The following is a 27,640-nucleotide window of genomic DNA, read 5'->3' as shown; positions in this document are numbered from 1 at the left end:
TCACGTCAGCATATTTGTCATGACGGGGTTACCTCTCCTGTCACAACCATTTTTCTTCCACATGCTAATTGGCAATATCTAGGACCTTCCTCCTAACCACCCCCCCCCCCCCCCCCCCCCCAAATGCACCCAGAAATAGTCGACACCCCCCTTTTAACCCTCTTTCCCTCTGGCTCGAGGCTGTCCCTCTCTTTTAACCCCCTCCCTCTGGCTCGAGGCTGTCCCTCTCTGGGGGAGATAGGGTCTGTCAAATCAAGCCCTGCTAATCCACAATAAAACCCCAAGATCTCATGGGCTATTTGTCACTTCTCCAGGTCCAATCAGACATAACAGGAGGTGTTGATAAGTTATAACATAAACTCTAACGCGAGACTCGCTAATGCTAGATTTATGAGATTATGGCGATCAAAAACACAGATTTATGAGATTATAGCGATCAAAAACACAAAGCAGCCCGTCAAGAGGTAGACTATTTCAAAGCAAACCTTGGGAGAGAAAGATGAGCTAGTAATGTACTATATGTGTCAGTTGAAAGGATGGTTTTCTGGAAATACCGTGGTGGTTCGTGGCAGGCCTACGGTGAGAGAGAAGGGTCAAATGAAGGCAGGAAGGAGACAGACATCATAATTCATATGCAGAGCCAAAGCCCAGTGGGGCTCTTTATTGACAGCACAAGTCTTGTATCTGCACTGAAGGCTGTAACTACATCCACATCTGTATGTCCATAAAGCCGACAAAAGCGCAGCGTCTCTGCCAACAGGATCTGTGGAAAACTACGACTGGAGACAAGACTTTAGTAACAATTACCTTCCACTCTGTGGGAAAGCATGGAGCGTGTGAAACATGCGATTATACTACTTGTTTAGCCTACATCTACGAATCCTGACATTAAAATGATTTCTCATTTGAAAAACTATCCTATATGTACAGCAACTAAACTATTATGATTATCATTAATTGTTAATCAAAGATAACTGTATGTACTCAATGTACAGTACATAATTGATGCTCTTATACCAAACTAAAATGATTTAGTTGACTCTCATTTCCTTCCCAAGCAAAATATTCTTGCCTTTCTTCTCAAATGATAAACATTTCATGCGTCCCAATTCATCATCTATTTTCTGAAACAGTGACATAGATATGATAAGAAATATAATGCTATGTGTCTGGCGGTGACATTAACTTTTTTTTTTTTTTTTTTTTTTTACTTCTCCTGTTTCTCAGACTAGTGCGCCAGGCATGGCTTGCACGCAGGCAGATCAGAGAACATGGCCGCTGTGGCTCGCCTGCTACCATCAATCAGACCCCAAATGGCTTCCCTGACACTCCCCACTACTCATTTTCCAGTGTGCCTTATGTGACCACCATCTTGAAGAGAGCAGCGGGGGGGAGGGGGGGGGGGGGGGGGGGGGGGGTAGGGGTGAGGAGGAGGAAGGGTGTTTTTGAAGAAAAGGGGTAAAGGAAGGGGGGAGGGGGGGGGGGTTAAAATCACTGCCAAATGTTCTCTTAACAATAGGATTCCAAACACATCATCTGGAGAGGTGAGCTGTCGACGCAGCCCAGGTGCGCGCCAGCAGCGAGTGAGTGAGTTCTCTTGTCAATATTGTATCTTTGAAATCTTCGACACGCACTCAAGCCCTCCCTCGCTAATGCCCTCCTCCTTCTTCACACCCCTTTCTCTCTCTTCACCCCGCTCCCCCCCCCCCCTCCCCTCGCCTGACCCCTCCCCTCCATGCGCAGAGTCCAGAGTCAAATTTACAACAACTGTCAAAGTCAGGGATGACAGATAAATTAATCTTCTCTTCATGAGTTTACATCCCAGGCATCTGGGCTGCTGATCTGGCCCCTAACAAGCGCGGGGTCTCGGCGAGCTGTCTTTTAAAGCTGATGTTTTCATGGCCAGAGATGAATTAGCCTGTCATGAGAATCTATTTATACAGCAGTTAGAGGGTGGGGCGCTGGATCCAGGACAGCCTGATTTCATGGGTTAAGGTCCCCTTGAAGCATCTGTTAAATCTGGTTCTGTCAGACACACGTCAGCACCGGGTCCATTTCTGGAGGGGTTTTTGTTCTGCGTTTTCTGCCCAGCTGCAGACCTATGGTTTCTCTCAGAAGTTGTCTGCTATCAGTAGTCTGTGTGGCTGCTTCGTCCCTCCGGCATTCCTCAGCAGATAGAGGCCAAAGTGAGCACAATTCTTCCTTGATTGTGGTTACTCCATTAGTGGAATACCATGGCCTGGGTTTAGTGGAATACCATGGCCTGGGTTTAGTGGAATGCCATGGATGGGTTTAGTGGAATGCCATGGATGGGTTTAGTGGAATGCCATGGCCTGGGTTTAGTGGAATACCATGGCCTGGGTTTAGTGGAATGCCATGGCCTGGGTTTAGTGGAATGCCATGGATGGGTTTAGTGGAATACCATGGCCTGGGTTTAGTGGAATGCCATGGATGGGTTTAGTGGAATGCCATGGATGGGTTTAGTGGAATGCCATGGCCTGGGTTTAGTGGAATACCATGGCCTGGGTTTAGTGGAATGCCATGGCCTGGGTTTAGTGGAATGCCATGGCCTGGGTTTAGTGGAATGGCATGGCCTGGGTTTAGTGGAATGCCATGGCCTGGGTTTAGTGGAATGCCATGGCCTGGGTTTAGTGGAATGCCATGGCCTGGGTTTAGTGGAATGCCATGGCCTGGGTTTAGTGGAATGCCATGGCCTGGGTTTAGTGGAATGCCATGGATGGGTTTAGTGGAATGCCATGGCCTGGGTTTAGTGGAATGCCATGGCCTGGGTTTAGTGGAATGCCATGGCCTGGGTTTAGTGGAATGCCATGGCCTGGGTTTAGTGGAATGCCATGGCCTGGGTTTAGTGGAATGCCATGGCCTGGGTTTAGTGGAATGCCATGGCCTGGGTGGGAGAGCATGTAGAGGAAATGTAAATTCACATTCATCATCTCAAAGGCTTGGCTCCATTATCCAACTCAAACAAACCCAGTGGCTGTAACACTCTGGAGTCCCACAGGCGCCAAATGAGCCTGAACCCACAGACAGGTCTATTTTGACAGAGCGTGGGAGGCCTTTCACTCACTGGTTGGACACATACATGTGCCTTTTAGGCTCCTTTTTAGTTCTCGCCTGAAAACAATGTAAAAGGACTGGAGAGAAGCATGCCCAGGTAGAGATGAAACGCTATGAACATCTCATAACACGATCATAGTGACCAAAATGATCACGTTTATCAGTATTATCACGGTATTGTTAGAATGTGCCTGCAAGGTGACGTTAGATCATGTCAACCAGGAGGGAGAGAGTTGCAGATTTCCTCCAACTAACTTGCATGCGACACAGCAAATAAACGCTCCCACTCCCTCAAATGTTATGTATAATGTTAACATAAACAATAACAGCTAATTATTAATTCAACTGAGAGGGAGAGAGAGAAGCCATCGCGCTAACTGCTAAGTTATCGCTAACTAAGGCTAAGTAGCTAAGGCTGGCAGATGTGGAAAGCGTAAACAGCTGTGGGATTGGCGAGAAAGTCGTCAAAAGAAGGAGAGAGCTATGAGTGCTTGAGCAGAACTAATGTACATTTATGTACACTGGCTAATTAGCCGCTGTAATGAAGAATATAGCAAAATTAGCCAGGTTGAGAGCAGCAAAAAACACTCAGCAGCAGCCTCCAGGCCCCAGCAGCCTGCTCATGGGGTGTTTAGGGAACCTCGGTAAATTGTAGCATAGCCTCTCTACCATCCATGAGGCCGTTTACCGATCATCTGCATGTGAGTGAGGCGTTTACAGACATTTGGAATTTGTAGCTCGAGCAAATCCTCTGAGTTACACTTACGTTATCGTGTGTTACTGGATATGTAACTAACATTGCAGTCTGAGCCATCTGTGCTGTAGTTTCTATTTTTTTTTAATTCTGTTTCTATTATAGCTCAGGGTATTATGAAGGGTGCAGTGCATGGCTACTGTCTACTTGAAACTGAACGTTTTCTAATATGGGAAGACTTTATTATAGAAAGATGCTGTATTGTGTTCTTAAAATGTTTTATATTTTTGGAAGATTATTTTGTCTCAAATTGTTGTATTATAACAGCACATTGTTATTTATGTAAGTTCTCTCTTTTATTACCAAATAATTTATGAGTAATACAGTTAAGATGGAAAAAATATTGATACATTGCATTACTAAATTTTGTGCTGGTGCTCCTGAAATGTTCATTAAGGAGTAGTTAGTAGTTAGTAGTTAGTAGTTAGTTAGTAGTGCGCCTAGTGCAAAAAGTGAGTTAGGAGCCCTGCAGCTGATCACACCACAGTGAAACATAAGAGTTTCAGTACTAAAGCATTGTAGAGTTGACTTGCTCCTGAAAGTGTTGATGACTTAGCTGTTACAGTCTCTCTCTCTCTCTCTCTCTCTCTCTCTCTCCCTCCCTCCCTCGCTCCCTCTGTCTGTAATTCATCTTAAAATGGATTGCTCTGTCACCTGGACTAACACTTCACTGAGAGCAGCCATCAATAGTTTTTGTCAAAAAGTGCACGCTGTGCCAGACGTGTCATCAATCACCATTTACATAAAACAAAGAGGTTTCTATATGACTGCCAGTCACAGGCAGCAGCAGCAGCAGCAGAAGATAAAAGCAGCCGTTTCATAGGTCCACAGAGACACACTGACTGCACACGTCAGGGCTCCATGTGTTGTCAATCTCAAAGCGATTGCTATTGGATCGCAAAACAGCGGGCAATAAATCAATGAACCAGAGTTATACGATCTCATCCATAAGACCTGAGGTGAGCTGACACAGGTTTGAAGAACAGCTCTAAATGAAGATTACAGGTGGATATTTTAACGGTTGAAAATTGTACCAATGGGAAAAATGTGCTGCTATAATTTAACCAATAAAATTCATAGTGGGGAAAAATCAGTCCAAACGTGTAACAAGAAGACAGTGGTCGCTAATGACAACGTGCTACGGTAACATGATAGCGTGCTCGGGGGCCTGTGTCGTGTCTACGTCCACCTGTGTTTGGACAAGTGCAGGAGTCAAGAGATACGAACGGCATCCTCTCCCCGAGTTTTACAGCCAACATCCATCCTCAGAGGACTAAAATAAGCCAGCTTTGATATGAAACACACACGTTCTTCTTCTGCTCTCTCTCTGAGGCTCGGCTCATACATTCACAGCTTTTGACACCCCCCGAGAAAGCAAGATTTCAGAACCATTTATTTAACAGATGAAATATGGTAATGTTTCTCATAATCACTCCCGCTCCGTTAGCCATTTTTCCAGACAAATACAGAGATAATCTATTCAGCCGATACTGTTTGTTATTTTGGAAATAATGTATTGTATAAACACTAAAAACTGATTCACTACAAACTAATGAGATTTATTGCATTTTTGTCTTTTTTTCCTCTCTCTCTCACCTTAAGTTTAAGGTAATATACACATGGAATCCATATCAATGTGCACGCACGCACACACGCACACAGACACACAACACGCGCACACACACACACACACACACACACACACACACACACACACACACACACACATAAAGAATTCAATTTGGAAGCCATCATTGGAGCGCGGAGGAGGACAGGAAAGTCATATTGCTATAATGCTCAGATTATCAATCATACTGACGTGTTATTGGCTTTATCACTGTACATACCATTAAAATGATGTCTGGCCCAGATTGTCAGGGGGCAAAACATTAAACAGGCCAGGATTAAAATGCACATCCCAAACAACTTTCCCTCTCGCTGCTGAAATTGCACAGGACCAGGCAGCTGACTTTGGATGTGCTGTCAGAGAGGAGACATGGCGTCTAACACGGAGCTCTGGGCTGACGTGGAGATAGATAGTGTCACACAGCAGGAAATGCAGAGACTTGCTTCTATTTATCACACACTGTAGCCAGTCAATGCACTGAAAGAGTGATAACAAATGAGGGGAAGGAACGTCTATTCATCTCGCCTTGCGCCCCCTAATCACACGTCATTGGCAAGCTCCTTAGCACTAGAATGATATGCGGCTAGCAGCCTGCTGCTCATGAAGAAACATATTAATACCAACACTGGCGCTATTAAAGTAATTTTGGTGGCTCTGAAGCAGCGGGGAAAGCAAATATCCATATTTCAAAAAAGATCTTGACAGTTAAAAGGTTGTTAATGGACGTTTAAATGCCGCCGCTGCTGCTGCCAAGCTGACGAAGACAGCCCGTAAAGCACACGAAATGTCTCCTACTCTCACATGCTTTAATCAAACACACCATTCTGCCTGCCGGTGTACCAGCAGCAAAAATACTTTCCCAAGAATTTGTCTTTTCTTTTTCCAAACTGCAGTCATAAAACATATCAGATGAGCTTGTATGTGAAGTGATCCCCCCAACCCCCCCACCAAAGGAAATTAAAAGCTTTCATATGGGTGTTTGGTGTTAATTATAAATCTGGTTTCAGAATTCAGTGGAAAGCAAAGTGTGTTTTTATGGTTCTGTCATGGTTTGGAAACACATTACATTTCTGAATTCAGAGCACAGGAGAAATTATTCAAGTTGTTAAAAGACAAGTGACAGTGTTTCCCCTATACGCATCGCTGCTGAAATATGGCCGCCGTCGCCTAATTACAGTGTTATATATATATATATATATATATATATATATATATATATATATATATATATATATATATATATACATATATATATATATATACATATATATATATATACATATATATATATATATATATATATATATATATATATATATATATATATATATATATATATATATATATATATATATTTATTTATTTATTTATTTATATATAGCCGCACACCCTGACAGGCCCAGGTGTTCAACAACAGTTCTAACTTTGTCATTTCCTTTCTATTATCCCACTTCTAAGAACAAGAGAAGCTCAGTTTGGCTCCTCTGTCTCAATCATCTCATTGTGGAGAAAAGCTCTTCTGGACACAAAGTTACATTGACCCCTGCAGTATGTAGAGCTGTCCATCTGCACTGGCCAACAAAGTTGCTCTTTCTGTCCGTGCGAGGAGCGGAGAGACGTCTGTCACATTCTTACAATACGCTCTTCACAAGACGCTAGGCTAATAGCTTTCTGTAATATTGAAATAAAGCCATGATATCATCCCTCAGCAGGCGTTTCACAGAGCACGCGCATATGAGAGGGTTTTTTCTGGGAGTTAAATACACTGTGGGCGATTGTAGCGGCAGAGGAGCAGCTGAACAAACTAAGGATTCTGTTTAATTTCCAAATCTCTTACATGTTGAGCTAAATATAAAATGATACATGGTCTTTATAGTCCTGCTGAGGATGCATCATTCAGCCTGCATCCATTTCATACTCTGTTTCTTTTTACCTCCGCCAACACAGTGGTTATGTTTTCACCCTGTCTGTCTGTCTGTCTGTCTGTCTGTCTGTCTGTCTGCCTGTCTGTCTGTCTGTCTGTCTGTGTCTGCATGTCTGTCTGTCTGTCTGTCTGTGTCTGCATGTCTGTCTGCCTGTCTGTCTGTCTGTCTGTCTGCCTGTCTGTCTGCCTGTCTGTCTGTCTGTCTGTCTGTCTGTCTGTCTGTCTGCCTGCCTGTCTGTATGTCTGTCTGTCTGTCTGTCTGCCTGTCTGTGTCTGCATGTCTGTCTGTCTGTCTGTCTGTGTCTGCATGTCTGTCGGTCTGCCTGCCTGCCTGTCTGTCTGTCTGTCTGTCTGTCTGTCTGCCTGCCTGTCTGTGTCTGCATGTCTGCCTGTCTGTCTGTGTCTGCATGTCTGTCTGCCTGCCTGCCTGCCTGCCTGCCTGCCTGCCTGTCTGTCTGTCTGTCTGCCTGTCTGTCTGCCTGCAGGATATCTAAAAAAGGTATGAACGGATTTGCACAAAACTTTGTAGAAAGGTACAAAATACAAATACAAATTTGATCACAAAAAAACTTTGTACAAAAGGTTAGTCATGGGCCAACTTTGAACTGACTAACTTTCCACGTAGACTTAGTAGAAAGTGTGCTGCGGGAATCGATTTGACATTTGTTAGAGCCTAGAGGGCATGATGACCTGTCAGCTAAATTGTCGTAAATTCATGACCGACTTACGATTGAACAGTAGGGAGCGCTACAAATGCCAGAAAACGGTACGATGACGAAATTGTGCAAAATTTGCTACACATGTTCAGGGAGGCTGTAAGCTACTAGTCAAAATAAGACGCTTTGTCAACATTGGTGAAAGTGGGCAGGGTGGCCGCCTATGGTGTAATAACCATGTAACAGCCGGAATAGTGCTATCTCCTTTTTAGATTTTGGTATTTTTTACCAAATTTGGTATTGGCGCTGTGGGCCTGAATATATCGTTATCGGTCCGATGAGCAAATTAGCACCATGTTAATATCGTGTATAATCAGTATCGGGGGGGGGGGGGTTTCATATTGAGAGGAAACAATGCAGTACATCTATGATTTATGGGCTTTTCCAAATGTTTTGGAAATAAGAAAGACATGACTTTTTCAAATTCACACTGTTTAATTTACATGTGTTTTTAAGTATGTACACAATTTTATTGTCATAGAAACTTGTTTTTATACAGATCACGTTGCAATATTCGCTAAATATCGGTTCAATGTTGATATTGGTTAGCGCGGTATCGACCAAAATGTTCATATCAGTGCATCCCTACATTAATGTGTTAACTTCCTGCATTCCTGCCTCTCTTATTACTGACACGCTGCTGAACCCATGTGACAGTGTTTCCACTCTTTCCATGGCCAGAGCCATTGTTGCCATACAAAGAAGCATACAGTAAAACGTCTGACTGACTGTAAGCATTATGGAAAATGCTAATAATAATAAACTACACATCCCATATTTGAGTGATGGGCAGGAGTGGGCATATTAAATTATCTTGACAATGAAAGACGGCTTGTGCTGTAAACGGAGAGGAGAAGCACACAGGTCCCATGACCAGACACAAGATGTTCTCTCCATGTCATTTCCTCATTAGCAGAAGCCCTCAGCCACTCATACCACAAGGCCTCACAAAGGTTCCTCTTCATACCAGTCAAACTCACCATCAATATCAAATAACATTTGGCCTTCAGGGCAGTCGTTATATACAGTAATCATCATAGTTCACTCTATCTTATGTGATGCTTTTCATCTATTTCAACAAATGTTGAAATAGTTGTAGCAAATAGTCACAGTGTGAAGGCAGTTGAATGGCAGCTTGTGTGAAGTGTACAGACGAAACAGACACAAGTCCTTCTGTAGTGGGACTTTGAAGGCTGTTCGCCTCAGTCATCTCCCCATAGAGGAAATGAGTCCACTGACTGGGCCCACATCTTTGTTCTGCTCATACAGACAAACAGAGAATGAAACTGCACACATTATGAAGGCTATTATCTTCAGCTGCCAGTCTCAGTGAGAGAGCCACAAAGCTGCCTCTCCAAAACGCATTGGCAGAATGAGAGGTGCAAGGAGGAGAAGATTCTCCCCTCTCTCCCTCCCCATCTTTTCTCTCACTCTATCATCTCCCTTGCTTCAATCTCTCTCTCCATCTATCCTCTCTCTCCCTTCTCTCCCTCATCCTTCTCTCTCCCTTCCCTCGCCCTCTTCCTTCTCTCTCTCTCTCCCTTCCCTCGCCCGCTTCCTTCTCTCTCTCTTCTCTCTCTGTAATTACTGACAGACAGGAGGGAGTATGAAAAGAGACGGACAAATGAGAAATATAAATATTTTCTCTGAATGATATTAAACCCTGACAAAGTAAAGGAACAAAAATGAAAGGTAGTTTGGATTTTGACATTGTATCAAATCTGACAAGATATTAAAGTGATCTCAAAACACAGACTGTCTGTATCATTGCCAAGACAAAATAGGACGTCCTTTCTTGGATTTATTACTCGAGATTTATGACTCAAAATGACATAAAGTGACATTTTCAAAAATAATTGTTCGGGAGACACAATCCCCTCACTTCACCAAATTAGCAGAACCCAACGGCACAGCCTAATCTTTCAAGCAGAACTCAAATGGCCCCAATCATCAACCAACCGAACCAGAGAAAATCGCAACCGTGGTACAACTCAGATGACTTGATCTGTAGTCAGTCAATCACCGGAAAGAAAATCCCCTCAAATCCTTGATGACTGCAGCATGCTCATCCACCACACACACATCCATCAACTCAGAGGTTACCACTAGGTCACTGATGGTTCTCATAGCAAATTCACTCTTCCCATTCGGCATCTGTAAAAATGATTACCATCGGAAAATGACCAATCCACGATATTTACTCGATTTGATTGCACTTGAAATGTTGTGATTGTCTTTAGCTAGCTTTCCTACTTCTTATCTCTGTATATCGATCTGACCGCTACGCTGCATACAGACACTAAGACAAATTCCTTGTACTGTATGTAACTCTGTTTCTGATATGGGACTAGTGCTGCACGATTAATCGAATCGCAATCGCGATGTCAGCACGTGCGATTACATAACCGCAAAAGTGTGCGATTATTTTATTTTTTTCACATCTTTTTGAGTGTGTGTGTGTGTGTGAGAGAGCCTCCTCTAAACTAACGTTACACGCGACGCAGCAAACACACGTTTCTCTGCCATCACACTGGGCATCAATACTAGCGGGAGACTTCTCCCATGGACTCCTGCAAATAAGTAATGTTATGTGCAGCAAAGTTACATTATCTTACCGAGAGGCAGAGAGAGAACATCCATGATCGCTAACAGCAAGCTATGCTAATAACTAGCTAGCCGTTCGTTCAGAAACGCATGTAAACAACCGTGTGAATAGTGAGAACGTCAGTAAAATAAGGAGAGAGCTGCAGGTGCTTATGCAGAACTAGTGCGCGATTAAGTACACAGTGGAGATGACCCGCTGTGATGAAGAATATAACGAGATTAACAAGGTTGATAGCAGCAAAACACTGTCCAGCAGCACCTCCAGGCTTCAACTAGCCTGTCACATGACGCCTTCATGGTCCCTCGTTAAAAGTCTGCAGATGCACGTAACCTCACCTCTCTCTCAAGAAGTGTCACGTGAGTGTGGCGTTTAAGGCCATCTGTCGCTACAAAATAAATAAACGGGGTGTATCACTGTATTACTGGACACTGACAGACATGTAACTAACTTTGCAACTTTGCTGAGCCATCTTCTATGTGCTGTAACACAGTGCAGTTTCTATTTGTCTGGTGTTTCTTTTTTACATGTTTGGGACAGGCAAATGTCTCAAAATGTTTTATTTTTTTGTAAAGATAATTTTATTTCAAATTGTTTTATTTTTTTAGTTTTAATATATTTTAAATTGTAACATATTTCATGTATTTTAGTCTGTGATATGTGAAACCGTGGTATTTTTGTCCAAGGTTATCATACCGTCAAAAACTCATGCCGGCACATCCCTAGATACCTCTTGTTTATTATATCGCAATCACAATCGCAATCGCAATATTGTCCACCCTAATCGCTAATCGCACCTTTCCCCCAAATCGTGCAGCACTATATGGGACACTGCGTTATACATTTTGTTTTTTGTTTTTAATTAAGATTGCACATATTATGCACAATTTTAACTCTGTACAGGTCTCGCATTCATGACAGAGAGCAGCGTTCTCTCCAAGATCGCATGTAAATTCAGTCAAAATACACTGCACGCACGCACGCACACACACACACACACACACACACACACACACACACACACACACACACACACACACACACACACACACACAAAACCCCATGAGAGATGTGGTCATACAGCCCTTTCCTCGCTTCCGGATATTCTTTTCAATCCTGGGCACCTGGAGCATCGTCCGCTGGCCCCGGCACTTCAAAAACACAGCTCATGAAAAAATCAGGAGGCCTGTCTGACATGTGTCCCCCTGCCCTGATGGCATGCCAACACCAAAGCCAGACATTGATTTTCTGTAAGGCTGGGTCGGATTAGCCCTCTGCAGGGATTAACTGCCTGTGCAAGGCCTCAGGGTTGGCTATAAAACTAATAATTAATTTAAACAGCCCGGGCCCCGTGTGGAAGGATACACTCACTACATGTTGCCAGCATGAGGAGGCTGAGTATGAGTGACGGACTGTCTGGCCACACCGTGGAAGGACCAGCTGTGGAGTATATCGGCCTATGTTAAACTTTCCAATATCACATTTGGTGATTACCGTCGTGGTCAAAGTTTCAGCTGCAGATTACTTGTTGTTAATTATTTGTTTAATAACATAATCTGACTGGAAGCCACGCCAGTAGCCAATTAAGAGTCATGGCTGCTTAGCTGACATGAGCACAGTGAACGTCTTTCTCTTGTTTCATCCTCATACTGTGCTGGAACACTAGAGGGTCATTAAGATATACACTAGCTATGAGCTACCATATAGTACTGTATAGTACTGTACAGAGGGTCATAAAGATACACAGTACTATGAGCTATACACTACTAATGAAGTGATCCGATACAATACATTTTAATATGAAAAAGTCATGATATGCCAAGATATTTTTATTTTATTTCTAAATGAATTATACTGATAATATAATATGATTAGGGCTGAATAAGGAAATTCCCACATTAGTATCAAATATCAAAGTACAGTAGCAGCACACTGATCCTTCATATTAAGGAGGAAACAGAACCACTTGAACATGATCCTTCATAGGCAACTTTGTTTCGGTTAAATGTCATTTTCTCGCACCTGTTACACGGCTACATGTGGAGTGGGCACTGTAGCATTAGCAATGTTACACGGCTACATGTGGGCACTGTAGCATTAGCAAGCTAAAGCAGAATTGAAATACTCAAGCTGTAGTTATGGAACTGAAAGAAAATCCACATCTATTCTAAGTTTAAGCCGGTGATACATGTAGCATTTTTTATAGCATCAAATGAGAATGCCATACAAGTGGTATTGTTAATAAGGCTAGTGTTCCCTCAAATGTACTACCTATAGCCATAGGGTTAGCCTAACCCTAACCTACATTTCCCATGTACCCTGTTGTTACCCTAGGGGTACAGGGTTACCCTGTACCCTGGCAAAAGAAGCTTGTCTTATTTTGGTCCCTGGTCCTGGAATGACCTGCAGACACGTTTTAAGTTGGTTTCTTTGATTTCGTTGTCCAGTTTTAAACACAAGTTGTCAGAGGTTCTTGTCTCGAGCTGCTCCTGTGGCAACATTTAAACTTCCACTGTGCACTTTGTCTCTTTATGCACTTTATGCCTCTCGTAGCAATATTTGGACTCCTCTGTGCACAATATGCCTCTGCACTTTATGCTTCTTTTATCATCATTTTATGACTATGATTTTAGGATGTAAATCGTAATATACGATTTTATTTCGTATGCTTTTTACTATTACTTCTGATGCAGTGTTGGTGTAGTCTGTGCTCTGTTTTAATTAGTTTTTGTATCTTGTATGTAAATGTGTGTATGATCTGATCTGTAACTTGCTGCCTTCTTGGCCAGGTCGCAATTGTAAAAGAGATTTCGTATCTCAATTTGTTTTTACCTGGTTAAATAAAGGTTATAATAATAATAATAATAATAATAATTTCCGTCCTAAAGAGATTGTTGTTACTTTCACTCCCTCCACCATCTGCCAACAAGATGAAATCTTTAGCTCAGTTTACGTTGTAAGAACAGTAGACATCTTCTTGTTTTGTGCAGTAAAGCAATCTCCCTTTGTGCCATAAAGCAATAAAGCAGGGTTTCGTGTGAAATCCAACCCTTTGCACACTGTCAGATGGAGTGTAGAGGCTGGTGAAGAAGACAGCGAGCTCTTCGACAACAGTCTAACTTGTTTATGGTAATTATTATACTCTATATGTCAAAATGAAGGGTTAGGCTAGGATGATTTATTGGCAATAAAATGCTGCATGTAACACCGTCAGTATCTCTAAGAGAAAGAAAAAGAGAAAGAGTGAACCCAAAAGCTGGCGAATAGAAATGTCTTGGGAAGAATGTGTGTTTGACTTGAGGTGAAACCAAAACAATGAAAAGCAACACATGCTGTAGTAGCATTTCGCTGCATCCCTCAGAAATCATCCCCCTCATAGCTGCCACAGCCAGAGAAGGTAAAGGGATTTCTCCTACTCTTCAAAAGCCTTTGATCTGACTGACACAGAAACGGCCCTCAGATCAGAAGTCTACCGACCCTGTTGGGTCTGGCTGCCTGGTCTGCTTCTCCGTGTACACTGGGGCTCCTCCGAGGATTCTCTCCCCTCCTCCCAGCTCTCCTTTAGCTCGTCTTCCTCCTCTTCCTCTTGCCGTTTGGTGTTTTGAAGCATCTGAGCTACAGACATGTTCTGAGCTCTGGCGGGACCCAGGGGCCCCACATCCCAGACAGAAGCAGAGGAGCATCAAGAAACTCTCTGCTGTGCCCCCCAGTACAAACGCTATCCCACCAGCGCCACTGGGGGAGAAACTCCTAAACATCACCAAACGTCTGGACAGACGAGAGGAGATCAGAAGACTGTTTGGTTTGTTGTTCACATATTATCACGCTGTCAGCAGGCTGGTACAGTCGGGCGGCTCGCGGAGGGAACAACCGTGATGGGGGAGTCGACGCATTTATCCTAATGGAAAGACAATGTTTTAGGAGGGAAAACAGAGAAGAAGAATAGTGTACTATACAGACCGCTGGCCCCAGAATGGAGGGCTTGTGTTCCTTGTAGTTTTCCAGCACAGACATGTCAGCAGCAGGGACATGAAACATGCCGTCACTGCTTCTTATCTCAATATGTCCACGGGTGGAAAAGTGAAGCAACAGCCTAGTGATGTCTTGCAGTCTGCCTGACCATTAAAACATATTTCCATGCTGATGGATGTCAGATGTTCGCCTCAATAAACCATCGCTCGCCCTTGATTCTCGAGGTCATTCCTCCTCCTAACTACAGTTTTCTAAACTTATTTTTTTGTATGCTTTGCAAAAAGAACAAGTTAAACTTGTAAACAACTTAAAATAATAGAGGAAAGTGTGTTGGGGGGGCAGCAGTAGTGGTGGGGGGAGTTAGGATGTTATCCGCCCACAAATCTTCCTGGCTGACCGATATCAGGTTCTGGAGATGGTGGCCTGGAAGGACAATCGGAGGTTTTTATAAGTGAAAGCTGTGAAAGATGTAAGTTTATCTGAAATGGAAAGAGGAAATGACTTACAGCTGTGCTGAGAATGTGCCACAGCTGTCCAGAGCCAGAGATGCTTTAAGCATTCTACAGGAGTGCAGAGTAGAAGAAAAAAAAACTCTCCCGCCAAGGCTGAATGTAGAGAGCCAAAGTGGAACGTCACTTCCTGCTTCAGCACTGTACCAGAGATTTCCATCCGCCATTTATTTTCCCATAGATAGACATTTCATAAAATGCTTATAAAAATTGTTTTACTTCATCAAACCAAACAGTTCAGCTATATTTAGAATCGGGAGCGACCATAGAACATCTCACTCCAACCAAAACTTAAAAAGACAACACCCCCCCAACCCTAACCCGATTTTTTTTAACGTTTTGGTCTGAGTGAAATGTTATGTGGTCTCTCCTGTTTCTAAATATATCTGAACCGTTTTGTTTGACGAAGTACAACTATTTTTATAAACATTTTATGAAATGTCTATGGGAAAATAAATGGCGGATGAAAATCTCTGGTACAGTGCTGAAGCAGGAAGTGACGTTCCACTTTGGCTCTCTATATGGGCCTGGGACTGCAAAGGCAGCAAATCAGACAGTCCACATGCAGTTTATCACTCTACGGGTGGCAAACCACGCTTAAATATGACTCAAAACATAGGGGTTAAAGGGTTATTATATTAGGCTTTTTTTGTGCCAAGATGTAAGAGCAAATTCTTTTAGTAATGATGAGGCCTTCAAGGACCGCTCTTTCTAATAACAGGTTCCAACTGCATTTTTATGGTCGTAGGATTTATCCATCTACTGACAACATTTATCATACGGCACTCTTAAAAAAATCACCCCCCCCCCCTGAAATTCAAAACATGGCAAAAACCGCAATCATCCTCTCAGATCCTGGCACGAATACACTCATGTATCTGTCTTCACTTTTCACCCCTGGGCCCTCCAGGAGAAACTGTGGGAGATTGAAAGCCATGAAGCGACCAAAACTGCCTCGACCGTACCAAAGGAAGCTCCTTTGTTCTTCTTCCAAAACGGGCTCCAAACCGTTTCTTTTTTTTTTCCCTCTTTCCTTTTCCATTTGGGCCTCGGCCAAGGGAAGTAGAAGTATGGCCGCCCTTCTCCATGCTCTGTTCTAATATGTTCCATGCCTTCCAGTTGCTTACATCATCAATCTGGGAGATGGCTAAGTGTGATGGGGTGAACATAAACAGTGCTTGAGTTATGGGCTAAAAGAGACACCGGCTGTGTCTCAAACATATAAGTTGGCGCCCTCTTCCCTCCAGACCTTCCTTTTTTCTTCTTTCTTGTATGATGAAGTCCTGTGCATGTGCTCTGCGTTTTAAAATCCGTGCTGAGGAGGAGGGAACGGAGCGACGAAAAGGAAGCCATTATACAATATCAAAACTCACCCACCTCGTCATCAACTTCAAGCCACGAGCGTGGTATTGACAGCCCGGTGCCAGTCCTAATCATCTCCCTTTGAATGCTCGCTTAAAGAAATACACACCCTCGTGTCAAAACCTGACTGCACATTAACTCCCAATCGTCTACTTAATGAATTATACATCTGACTTTTTTTCCCTCGCTCGTATTTACATGGTGTTTGGAAATCGGCAGCATTTGTGGGCTAGTTGTAAAGTATTTAATAAGTGTTTAAATATGGACGAGAGAGGCAAGATCTTAGCCAGAGAGCATCGCACCGTTACTGTCGATGTTTACGCAATAACAAAGAGACTGTGCTGTGGCGGCCTATCAGAATGAGGAAGACATATGGGCGGTTTGTTTCTAACTTGCCAAAATAGAAAAGGGAGTATGTCCACTCGGGCCCCATCAGGTCAAGCCATAAAGATCCATCAAGTGGCTTTGCACTCTGCTAAAACGCTAAGGAAACATATTGTACATTTTAAGACCCTTTTTATTCAGCCAGACTGTGTACTAAAACCTAATTGGATTTCTGTCAATGGAAAAAAATATATCCCTGCCGGACGGCTTTGAACTCAATAGCTCCTCTGACTATGAGGGAGTGGGACCTCGCCACATGCCAAGCACCGGGCAGGAAAATTAAATCGGTGGTCAACATAAAATATTAAAATAGCATGGTATCGAATTTTTTGAAAAATGATGTCAGGCCCGCTCATTATGTCCGGCGAGGCAGTGAATTAAGCTATATTTAGTGGGTGATAATTGAAATCATAGCTGTAGTCATTACCACTGACAAGTTTCTAAATAATACCCAATAAATCCCCTCTTTGTAGCAGGGTCCCCGTGACAGCTGGCACTGCTGAAACATATAAAGTACAGAAACAGAATCGCTATTCCTTTCTTTCTTTCTTTCTTTGGTCTCTCCCTGTCATCCCCCCATCTCTCTCTTTCTCTCTCTCTCTCTCTCTCTCTCGCTGCCTCTCTCTCTCTCTCTCTCTCTCTCTCATAGAGCCAATAAAATGTCAGCTTTTATCCTCCTCCTCCAAAGTGTTGGCTAGATGTCAGCAGGCTCTTCTAAAGCTCTGCCACTGCGAGCTGAAGGCCTGTAAATCTGGGTGTCAGTGGCACGCCATCCGTCTTGGGATATACAATAAAAAATGTGACGCAGTCATAAAAGGAATGGCATCACTGGCCAGTATATATAATGTGAACAAAAGGAACATAAAGATGTTCCGTTCCATTCAGAAACCTACACCACAAGATGGCTCTAGAATGTATGGGGGGGGGGACAGGGGGGTCTATGGAATGTGCTAGAAGGCTGATGGCAGCTCCTGACTGATTAACAGACGATTCCTCCGTCAGTGGGCTTTTGTTGTGTCGTAACAGAGAGATTTATACTGCAGACAGAGCGAGGGGAGCAGGGTTTCATTCGGTCGCACTGAGGCCAATGCCGAAGTAGCAAAAGCTGTAGTTCCTCAAATGGCCACTTGATGCTCGCTCCAGAATGGAGTCATTCCCCATTCACCCCCATGTTAAAATGCCTGACTTTACCAGGCATGTATAAATATGTTTACAGCCTGATACCAAAAAAAATCAGTTTTGGTCTCTATACGGGGGATTTCAGTCAAATTTAGTTGAGGTAATGGGTTTATTCTAGTCATTCTTGTTCATTCTTTTTTATGGCTTCACCTTACAAAGATAATATGTTGGTGGAAAGAGCACATTATTGTGATTTGGCTGCAATGTGGGCAGAAAGTGGATTATATGAGATTGCCATGTAACCAAAAGAGAAATTGCATTACTTGAGTTGATCTCAATAAAAAAAAATGTAAACAAATTTGTGGCTTTAATTTGATTTGATTTTCTTATTTTTTTCTGTTAGTTTGCTAGTATACTGGAGAATGGCGGTCTTTCTTTACACACTGCAACTACAGAGGTCCCTCTGTGTATTTTTTATTTAGTTTATGATACTGTTTTATTGGAACACACAGTTTTGTATGAGATTCCTATCATTTCACCTTCAACAACTACATCCACACACACGATCTGTGACATCTAAGTCTTTTTTTAATGTGACATTTGCACTTAGAACACAAAAAATATTGAAGCCGACACGACTATTGAGTTTATTTGGATGACCTTAGCTATGATTTTGATAAATATGACTACAAATTCATCTTTATTTCACTATAGGATTTCCTGAGCCTAGCACATTGCTGGCAGTGTTTTTACTATACTCTACAGACAGGAAGCAGCAATTACTTAAAAGAAGATTCTGATATAAGCTCAAATTGGACGGATGGAAGAACAAGACAACCCATCCATTAAGCAGAACATCTACGCCATTTTCCTAAGCCCTCTGTCATCCCAGTACTGTCCCAGGAGTAGTCCATCACTTAAGAAAAAGACCCCAGTGAAAATTAAAAATGATTTTTCCCCTCCCAATACCATAAAACCAATATGGAATAGCAGAGTTCCTCATATGAATATGTTATTTCCTGCCAAACCATGTCTCTCTCATCTCTGGTTTAAATCTGTTAGGGGCTGGAGGAGCTCTGTATATCCTCCTTAATTCATGAGACACAGATCAGGTTATCCTGGAATATTAGCCTAAGCAGGCCTGATAGATCGGATATATGGAATATATATTTCCTTAGCAGAACCATGTACGCCACCAACCGCACGCACGTGCACGCGCTCACACGCATGCACAATACACACTTCCAGTTAAGTGATGTGAGGACTTCATACTGCCAATGTTTCATATCCTCTCCTCCTTAACTGACACTTTATCTGCATACTGGCATCTCTGCAGATTGAACACTTAGGCAAGACAATGACAGGCTCTCTCCCCTGTTGTCACTTCTCATTCTAAGCCCAGTCGAATGCCTCTGACTGGGCTTCTGCCAATAACACAGCCCCCCTCCCCTCCACCACCACCGCGTCGCCATCAAACACCCAGTCTACCTACAGCCCCCTCCCTCCCCCCAGCACCGCCATCAAACACCCAGTCTACCTGGCTGAGATATAGGAAAGGAACACTTGATGTCTGTGACACTCATTTGTCAATTAGCAGGCCCCTTCCTGTGTTGACACACAGCACGTTGAAAGACAGAGAGGTGCCTGTGACGAATTAACACCGACAGATGAGTGAGGCGCAGTCTGCACTGTAACGTGCATTGGATATGAATATAAACACAGCTGACAGGCCGTACACGGGTTTATTTCATTTCTGCAGTGTAGCAGGCCTCCCTACTTTGTCTCCTCCTTTGTTCTCTTTTCATCACACTACTTACATCTCCTTCTGACAGCCGGGCCACGTTTAGACTAGAGCACTTTCCTTTGCAAACGCCAGTTAGCATACTTGATTTGTCATTAAAATGCAAAACGGCTGCCATCGCCCGACATAGGCTGTGTGTGTGCACACACACACACGGGCGGGCACGCACGCACACACACACACACACACACACACACACACACACACACACACACACACACACACACACACACACACACACACACACACACACACACACACACACACACAGGTAGCTGAGGTTCATCTGCAATGCAAAAGTCCAATATGGACACCTCTTTCTACCACTTCAAGAGGATATTAATGGCAGGCTGAATTTCAACTGAAATTCCAGTCCAGTTCCTACATAAAATTCTTAGAAATGGATTTGAGAGTAATGTTTCATTGGTCTTCAGATCATATAGCCAGAACCCCAGTTACGTTCACAAGTAAACAGAAGATCTTTGTGGTGAAATGTTCTGTTTCCACAGACTAATGTTGGCAGGTATGGTCAAAGAGACAAAGACCAACTTCAGGTTCCATTATCACTTCACAACCCTTGTCTTTGCAGAACTGTGATTTGTGCCATTTCATATCTCAGAAGAAGGGTAGCGCTGTTCATACAATGTTAGCATTCCTCCCATAGAAGTGAGCTCCTCAAACCTGGTGTGTCCAGTGTGAAAGCACAGCAGGTAATAGATGCAGGCATCTCCAGAGGACGGAGCTGAGCCCAGTCACAGAGGGGAATCATGTCCCACTCAGCACATGGTGCACTGTGCACACACACCTGACCTGAAACCAAGTGGACAACAGCATAATATCCTGTGAGAGAAGTCTCAGCGTGAGTCACACTCCTCAACACATTGATGAGACAGCCTGGCACAGAGAGGGAGAGAGGTGGAGGTGTGACAGGCGAATGCCATCATTTCATCCTGCCATTACCTGCCCAGGCAGCCACTCACACACTCACACTGATGGAGACGGATACACACTACACACACTAGGGCTGCACAACTCATCGAAATATTATCCAATATCACAGGAGCTGCAATTTTCTTTGATGAAGGTCAAATGTGTCACAACATACTATTAAATTAAACATTGTGGCGCTAGAGAGATGCCCCAGCCTACAAATCATATTCTCCACATATAAGGGAAGGGAACAAGCTTGTTGTTTGGTACAGACCCCAGTAAAAAAAAATCATGTCATTATTAAAAACAAAAACAAAAAACATTGAAAATGAAATGCAAAAATCATCATTTGGACTAAAATTGTGACTCATATCGCAATCAAATTATCTGTCAATATAGCCTCAATATGATCTTTTTTGCACATTGTGCAGCCCTAACACACACACACACACACACACACACACTCTCATTATTAGTGTGAGTGTGTATTTGTGTTTGTGCATATGAAAACATATGAACACACACACACAAACACACACCTAAACACACACACGTGCATTCACACGCACGTGCATGCACACACACACACACACACACACACACACACACTCTCATTATTAGTGTGAGTGTGTATTTGTGTTTGTGCATATGAAAACATATGAACACACACACACAAACACACACCTAAACACACACACGTGCATTCACACGCACGTGCGTGCACACACACACACACACACACACACACACACACACACACACACACACACACACACACACACACACACACACACACACACACACACACACACACACACAGCATCCAGAACTCAGTTGAAGGTGATGCAGTAGCTCACTTCTCATTGTCAGCTTGCTGGATGAGTGCTGTCAATGGAGCAGACAGAAATAAGCACATTAGCCACTACAAACTCTGGCAATGTCTCCCACTGGGTTTGAGTCAAGCAGCCTGAAGAAGTGCCTCAGGTAGTCCACTCTGTTCCACTATCATCTGCCTCACACTGAAGGTAGTCCACTCTGTTCCACTATCATGTTCCTCATGCTGAAGGTAGTCCACTCTGTTCCACTATCATCTGCCTCACACTGAAGGTAGTCCACTCTGTTCCACTATCATGTTCCTCATGCTGAAGGTAGTCCACTCTGTTCCACTATCATCTGCCTCACACTGAAGGTAGTCCACTCTGTTCCACTATCATGTTCCTCATGCTGAAGGTAGTCCACTCTGTTCCCATATCATCTGCCTCACACTGAAGGTAGTCCACTCTGTTCCACTATCATGTTCCTCATGCTGAAGGTAGTCCACTCTGTTCCACTATCATCTGCCTCACACTGAAGGTAGTCCACTCTGTTCCACTATCATGTTCCTCATGCTGAAGGTAGTCCACTCTGTTCCACTATCATCTGCCTCACACTGAAGGTAGTCCACTCTGTTCCACTATCATGTTCCTCATGCTGAAGGTAGTCCACTCTGTTCCACTATCATCTGCCTCATGCTGAAGGTGGTCCACTCTGTTCCACTAACATGTTCCTCATGTTGAAGGTAGTCCACTCTGTTCCACTAACATCTGCCTCATGCTGAAGGTAGTCCACTCTGTAACACTAACATGTGCCTCATGCTGAAGGTAGTCCACTCTGTTCCACTAACATGTGCCTCATGCTGAAGGTAGTCCACTCTGTTCCACTAACATGTGCCTCATGCTGAAGGTAGTCCACTCTGTTCCACTAACATCTGCCTCATGCTGAAGGTGGTCCACTCTGTTCCACTATCATGTTCCTCATGTTGAAGGTAGTCCACTCTGTTCCACTAACATCTGCCTCATGCTGAAGGTAGTCCACTCTGTAACACTAACATGTGCCTCATGCTGAAGGTAGTCCACTCTGTTCCACTAACATGTGCCTCATGCTGAAGGTAGTCCACTCTGTTCCACTAACATGTGCCTCATGCTGAAGGTAGTCCACTCTGTTCCACTAACATCTGCCTCATGCTGAAGGTGGTCCACTCTGTTCCACTAACATGTGCCTCATGCTGAAGGTAGTCCACTCTGTTCCACTAACATGTCCCTTATGCTGAAGATAGTCCACTCTGTTCCACTAACATGTCTCAGTTTACACTTGGTTTGCTCAAGCCTCGGGTGGACAGTGGACACTGGCATTGAGTCATAGAGTCAACACGAGAGTCCCCGCTGTCACACGTGCAGCATCAAATGGGACATGATCAAAACTTCACGATGCTTTAAAGTGCTCCACTCAAGTACGGTATCAACACCAAGAGTTCAGGGACAGAAATGCCATTTCTAGGAAAGAGCTTTAATTGATCCCAGTCTTTTGTGCTTGGACCGTATGACCCTTTTAGTAAGCTGCGCTGTGGGACAGGGGCCTCGCTCCTTCAAGGACATTCTTATAGGGATCGGAGCTACTGGAGAATGTGGCTACTACGCCTTAGCTAGCCTGGCTTTAACACCATCACATGTTGAGTTGCTTATTGATTTTCACAGCTCCACCCACCCATGACCTCATGTGAGCTCCTACACACTCCAATCGCAAAGAGAGGGGTTTAAGAAAGAATGGCGGGTGAACAGTGCAGGTCTGGTGTGTGTGTGTGTGTGTGTGTGTGTGTGTGTGTGTGTGTGTGTGTGTGTGTGTTTGGGGGGGGGACTTGCATGACCACACACTAGCAGGTGGATACTGTATAGCCATAATAGATACAGAGAGAGATACAGTAACTATGCAGACAGTGACAGCTACACTGGGAGGGACTTACATACCGTAGTCCACAAACTCACTTGTTTTTGGAATCACTTTTTTGGCATGTGATATTTAGCCTGGTAAAAACCATCCTGACCATGTGACTTCACGTTCTGTTTTATATGTATCAGCAACGCTCACATGGATTTCATGGGTGGATGTTTCCTTGACAGACAGACAGACACCTTGCACCTGTGTTTACCCTGCCTTGTCGACACAAAATGGCCCCCGAGAGAAGGGTCTATTGAGAATCGTTAAGAACCCAAAATCGATATTCGATACGCAGAATCGGAATCAGAATCAGGATCATTCGAATCCAAACGATACCCAACCCTACTTGACATACAAGATGGAACATTCAAACATCATTTCTATATGAGGAGGATGAAGCACTATGCAATACAACACATTATCCATAGGCAAACCATCAATCAATCAATAGCCCACTGAAATGCAGCACAAATGTTTCGACCAGTGCACTGCTTCTCTGCCCAATACCCTCCTTTGAAGTTCAGTAATGATATCTGACATCTAAGATTCCCCCTTAACCCAATTGAAAATTAATAATGAATTAGTAATATCTGATCTTATAAATATTTGATTCTGAACATCAAGTTCTTAATCTGACACGTTCAGGAGCGAGAAACATAACGCCAGGAGGCAATCCCGTCCAAACACGTAAGACTTGTTTCAGTCAGTTTTCATAAAGCTGTTTGTAAAACACAACAGGCTTCCACATCCACAAAGGTAACTACAGGACATGACGTGTCCCATGGGTCTGTTCTGCTCCATGCAAAGGTAACATATCCTGTACCTGCAGTTATGCTCTGTTAGCATTTAGCCTGTGTAAAGCTGTACCTGCAGTTATGCTCTGTTAGCATTTAGCCTGTGTAAAGCTGTACCTGCAGTTATGCTCTGTTAGCATTTAGCCTGTGTAAAGCTGTACCTGCAGTTATGCTCTGTTAGCATTTAGCCTGTGTAAAGCTGTACCTGCAGTTATGCTCTGTTAGCATTTAGCCTGTGTAAAGCTGTACCTGCAGTTATGCTCTGTTAGCATTTAGCCTGTGTAAAGCTGTACCTGCAGTTATGCTCCGTTAGCATTTAGCCTGTGTAAAGCTGGCTGCTGCTCACTGAGGCAACAGCAAGGAACTAGCAGCAACAAAGGCAGATTGTTGCGTCGCCTCATGTCACCTTTGTCGGGGCCAAAAGGTTGCACTTGCCCCTGTGTGAGACGTAGGACTGAGGATATACAGCACTGAGCACATGTTTGAAGTGAACTAATTTACAAAAAATGACTCACAAACAAAGCTGTTTTTATTATATTTGCCCCCTATTTGTATATACCGGTGGAGGCTGCGCAAGTTCGGCCATTCATCTCTGCAGCAATCGCAAATCCGGCCATTAAGCGCGATCGCACGTAAAATGGTATAGTTATGGCCGAACAATTTCTGCTCTCTCCCAGAGACTTAGCATTCTTGTTATAGGATGAATGGCTTGATATGAATACAGTACATGTATGCACAGCACAGGGCAGCAGTGGGACTGACTGACCAATCATTATTGTGACGGAACCTGGCGTAAAGCTAATCAATTAAATGGATGAATCCACATCTTCACCACCACACAGACAACCGCCTCAGGATGAGACTTTTCGTGTCACAAAAACGCCCGTATTCAGACGGCTTCACGGCCTGACAAATCAAGAAAGAGGTTCAGAAAGAAAAGCACCTCATGACTATCATCTCTTCTCTTTTACTTGCCAGATCAACTATATGCTAGTGACTGCTGAGATGACAGGCTGCCATGAGGTGTTCCTTCATGTCCTGTCAGAGGAATCTTTTCTTCCATTTTCCCCTGAATTAGCATGTCACATGTATCGATCATGCCTTTTATCCTGCCCCAGCACGGCACCAGTCCACTCACTCCACTGTGTGATGTTGTGATGACACTCTGACCACCTATAGACAGCATGCACACATTCAATTGCACTTGATGCACAGATGCATCTGTCTGTCAGTAATAGCTAAGTCTAGAGAGGCAAATGTTTTTTTTGTTAGAGTTTTCTCCCCAATTGTACTTGGCCAATCCCCCCTCCTGTCGCAGTCGTTGCTCCACCCCCTCTGCCAATCTGGAGAGTTGCCAGCCGCTTCTTTTCACCTGACAGCGAGGGGTTTCACCGGCAGGATGTAGCACGTGGGAGGATCACACGATTCCCCCCCAGTTCCCCTCCCCCCCCAAACAGATGCCCCGACTGACCAAAGGATGCACTAGTGCAGCAACCAGGACTCAGTCATACCCCACTGACTTCCCACTAGCAGACACGGCCAATTGTGTCTGTAGGAACATCTGACCAAGCCGGAAGTACCGGCGCTACCGTGAAGTGAACCTGGGCCTCCGCGGTGGTAGACGAGTGCAAGAGAGGCAAAGTTGAACTTACGTTGTCTTGTCATGTACTACATTACTCTAAATTCCATTAAGTGATAAGGGTACATTGAATGGAAAGTTTCTAAACACATATCTGCATAACAGACTCGGCATGACTATGCATGACAGAGACACTAGACTGTACACAGTATTTCAAAACACAGCAATGCAATGTCAACGTTATACTGCAGTAAACAAGGATCTTACTTCACATCTTACATCACAAATAGTCTGTGTCATAATAAGAAGCATATTTAAAAATTTGCACATAGTGCAACTATTTTTCCCTCCCAAACCCATACATTACCAACACAGGGTTGTTTATCATTACAGAGATAATACTTGAGAAAACATGACCTGTCTGCAAGTTTGAGTCTCCTGAGTGTACGAGAGATTTATCACAACAGCGCCAAGCATCTGCCTCCAGGTAATTCTATGTTAGTCGTGTCAGTGTGTACCTCGCTCATCACTTCCTATCTCCTTACCTGAGCTGATTGAAGCTGAGATCCAGTCTTCTGGCAAACTGGCCATATCTGTCTCCAAGGAAGTCGGGAATGTCCTTACAGTCATGTCCGATATAGGAAATCTTCCAAGGAAAACAATACAGAGAGATTACTGTGTATAGCATAACAATCCTGACATATTGGTACAGCAAAATGATACAGCCGTGTTTCAGGATGTCCCACTTCCAAAGCAATAGTGTGCTTCACTTAAATACTAACATAGTTCATTAGAGTGAAGATGTTTCAGTGTCAACACAGTTGATGTGTAAGTTGAAGCCAGGTGGTATGTCACTGAATGTCAGTGTCAGCATCGAGATGACGTTGATAGCCTACTGAGAATGTTAATAATAGGACTACTGCTTAAAAAAAGTACATTGTGTTATGAAAAATGTACATAGGCTGCATGCAGCAGCATTACAAATAATCAGTAAATGCAATGTCCAAAATTGAATAAATGGAGGAGGAAAATTACACACACCGGGAGCTGGAGATAGTTATGGGTAGTACAGCTAACAGGCTCTAGTGTTCTTTGAGCCAGTTTTTCATATTTATTTAGTTATTTATTTATTTTTACAGTCCAATAGTGCAGGTCACTGTAAGCCTACTAATAATACTGCTGCACTACTAACTAATAATAAGCTACTTTTATTAGCAGGCTAAACCATGCACATGCTACTACATGTAATGCTACATCCCAAATCCTGTCATGCCTGGAATGCTACAGGCTAATGCTAACGTTAGTTGATAACTTGATTGTTGTCTCCAGTGAAGTTGTAGGAGGAACCGCAAGTCTGGCTGAAGCTGCATGTGTCACATGACACCGGGGGATGGAGAAATGAAAACGCTTTTGCATTCAGCGCTAGAAAACTACACTTTTATACAGCAATAATTGAGAGAGAGGCCAATTAAACAAGCGATAAAACTTCACCCCGATAGAATGAGAAGTTGAAAACACAACTTACTTGCGTGCCATTCAATCCGACCATCGATTCGCTGTGTGCCATAACTTGTGTCTTGCAGTTGTTGCCACAGCCCAGCAGCAGGTAACGTTACTCTGTTTTACACTAAAATATCTCGAAAATAAATCCAAAGTTCCGCTCACGCAAGAAAAACCAGCGCAGTAAACATTAGTCGATATTGTGGATGGACTGTTGAAGTCTCCTGTTCGTTTTCAA

The 27,640-nt window shown here is 43.5% G+C and overlaps 1 protein-coding gene across 1 annotated transcript in view; it reads right to left on the bottom strand.

Moving 5' to 3' along the window:
* lrmda (leucine rich melanocyte differentiation associated) overlaps window positions 1-27,640 on the bottom strand; it is a 272,644-nt gene extending 245,004 nt beyond the window's left edge. The window contains exons 1-2 of the mRNA XM_083658129.1: window positions 27,428-27,640; window positions 26,448-26,548 (exon numbers count right to left, since the gene is read on the bottom strand). Of these exons, the coding sequence (XP_083514255.1) occupies window positions 26,448-26,548; window positions 27,428-27,469 (143 nt within the window). The 5' untranslated portion in view covers window positions 27,470-27,640. The remainder of the gene's footprint in view (window positions 1-26,447; window positions 26,549-27,427) is intronic.

Source organism: Poromitra crassiceps (genome assembly GCF_964638095.1).
Source record: "Poromitra crassiceps genome assembly, chromosome: 22".
Classification (NCBI taxonomy): Eukaryota; Metazoa; Chordata; class Actinopteri; order Beryciformes; family Melamphaidae; genus Poromitra; species Poromitra crassiceps.
Note: the sequence above shows the minus strand (reverse complement) of the source record. Positions and strands in the feature narration are given on the sequence as shown.